This window comes from Colobus angolensis, unplaced genomic scaffold, assembly GCF_000951035.1.
Source record: "Colobus angolensis palliatus isolate OR3802 unplaced genomic scaffold, Cang.pa_1.0 Scaffold113, whole genome shotgun sequence".
Lineage (NCBI taxonomy): Eukaryota > Metazoa > Chordata > Mammalia > Primates > Cercopithecidae > Colobus > Colobus angolensis.
In genome coordinates, this window is record NW_012112364.1 from 3,186,127 (window position 1) to 3,188,585 (window position 2,459).

The following is a 2,459-nucleotide window of genomic DNA, read 5'->3' on the forward strand; positions in this document are numbered from 1 at the left end:
CCGGGGACCCCCCGAGCCGGGGCCCGGGGAGGTCCGCACGGCCGAGGACGCTTCCAGGACGGGGGCCGTTCCCGTCGAGACGGTCCCCCTTGTCGACTCCGAAGGCGGCAGCGGCCGGGCGCCCGCCGCCCCGGACCCTGCCTCTGTCGATCCACCCTCAGACCCGTCGGCAGATCGTATTTGTTTGATGTTTTCTGACGTGACTTCACTGAAAAGCTTTGACTCTCTTACAGGCTGTGGAGATATTATTGCAGACCAAGAGGAAGAGGCAGGTCCCAGCTGTGACAAGCATGCCGCCGGGCCCGGCAAGCCGGCTCTCTCTAAAAAGAACCCCGGCGTGGTGGCCTACCAGGGCGGCGGGGAAGAGATGGCCAGCCCGGACGAGGTGGACGACACCTATCTGCAGGAGTTCTGGGACATGCTGTCCCAGACCGAGGAGCAGGGCCCCGGGCCCCAGGAGGGCGCGGCTAAGGTGGCAGCTGCGCTGGAAACCAAGGTGGCGCCCGAAACCCCCAAAGACACCAGGTGTGTGGAAGCGGCCAAGGACGCGTCCTCGGTCAAGCGCAGGAGGCTCCACCGGATTCCCATCGAGCCCCATCCGAAGGAGGAGCCCAAGCACCCGGAGAAGGAGCAGCAGGAGGGCGTCCCCAACAGCGACGAGGGCTACTGGGACTCCACCACGCCGGGCCCAGAGGAAGACAGCTCGAGCGGCGGGAAGAAGGCGGGCCTCCCCCGGGATAGCTACAGCGGGGACGCGCTCTACGATCTCTATGCCGACCCGGACGGAAGTCCAGCAACCCTTCCTGGGGGGAAGGACAACGAGGAGACGTCCTGCCTGTCCCGGTTAAAGCCCGTATCTCCAGGCACCATCACTTGTCCACTGCGCACACCAGGCAGCTTGCTGAAGGACTCTAAGATCCCCATTAGCATCAAGCACCTGACCAACCTTCCATCTAGCCATCCCGTGGTGCACCAGCAATCCTCCAGGAGTGAGATGCCCAGAACAAAAATCCCGGTTTCCAAAGTGCTGGTCCGCAGAGTCAGCAGCCGGGGCTTGGCTGGGACCACCATCAGGGCAACGGCCTGCCACGACAGTGCCAAAAAGTTGTGAGGTCTTCCAGGCCAAAGTGGATGGGCCACATGTCAAGGAATACAACTTTTCCCTGGAAACCACTGAAGTTAGTTTTGCTTTTCCTAAAGAAAGGCTTTTAGGACACCACCCGTCCCCGCCTGCTCCAGCGCATGGACCGAGGAGGTCTTTGTGCCCTGAGCAGGGACAGGATAACACCAGAAAGAGGGATGCTACACTTGGGATTCTCCTCTCCAGATAAGTCCCTGAGAATTATTTTCAAGCACTTTTTTCTTTTTTACCTTTAAGTTTTTCTTCTTTTTTCTTTACTATAGTGAACACTTGGAAGTCACCTTTACTTGCCTTTGCGGAAAACAGGACTTAGCCAAACCTAAATAAGAGTCATGCCTGGATATTGGGATGAGCCAGTGTCCAGAGGCCTGAAGGAACCACTGAAGAACCAGAGGAGATCTCCTCTTCCAAGACAGATTTCCTTCCTTCCCTTCTTTCTTCTTTGCTTTCCAGGAAAAAAGAAAAGAAAAAAAAAAAAAAAGAAAGAGCCTTTGCTGTATCACTGTGGTGAAAACACCTCCAGAGCTGAAAGAGCCAGGTATTTACCTGACGAGCAGAGGGGACCACTGATTGGCAGAAAACTTCCCTACTTCAGTTGCTAGATATGCAAATTGATAAGTATCTAACACTAGGAAAATAAAGGCGAGTTTTGGTTTGGTTGATTTCAATAATTTGTTTGGGGAGATATAAAAGGCTCAGGAGAGCAGGCTTTTGCTTTTGTTTGTTTCTTCCCCCACCCAGTGCAGAAATCAGGATCAGGGAAAGATTTTACTAAATGCCAATAGATACAGTATTTAAGCATTTATAAGCTGAAACCTTCTCATGTGAAGATAATGCATAGTTTACAGTTTATCCAGCTGTTAACATTTTGTAATCATCAATAATCTAGAATATAAAATCCGGTCTTACAGCTAGACATGATGACGGTCCCCAAACCGTTGACGTTCTGTTATGTACTGTAATGGGAAGAGATTCTGGTTTTGTTTTATGTGGGTTCTCTGGTTCTCAAAACAGCAACAACAACAAATCTATTGTGCTGGTGTCCCAGAGGAATGGCTCTGCCTTGCTTTGGGTAAGAGTCTGTTTCTCACCCCAAAGCCTCTCTTCAGATTTTTTTTTTAACCTTGATTATAAAATTTTGGATCCAACCATTCCTCAATATGGTGAGTGCAAAATGAGGAACACATAAAGAAAAACAATAGAAAGATATAGTTTTTCACATCATTTGCCTTTTGCTTTATGGACTTATGATGAAGACAAGTGTGTGCAGAATATGACATTGGCAAGCTTATGTATTGTAAACCCTTCATGCCAAGAT

General features: G+C 51.0%; 1 protein-coding gene across 1 annotated transcript in view; it reads left to right on the plus strand.

The window, feature by feature from the left end:
* Positions 1–2,152, plus strand: part of AMER2 (APC membrane recruitment protein 2) — a 3,908-nt gene extending 1,756 nt beyond the window's left edge. The window contains exon 2 of the mRNA XM_011959138.1: positions 17–2,152. Within this exon, the coding sequence (XP_011814528.1) occupies positions 17–1,111 (1,095 nt within the window). The 3' untranslated portion in view covers positions 1,112–2,152. The remainder of the gene's footprint in view (positions 1–16) is intronic.
* The last annotated feature ends 307 nt before the right edge of the window (positions 2,153–2,459 follow it).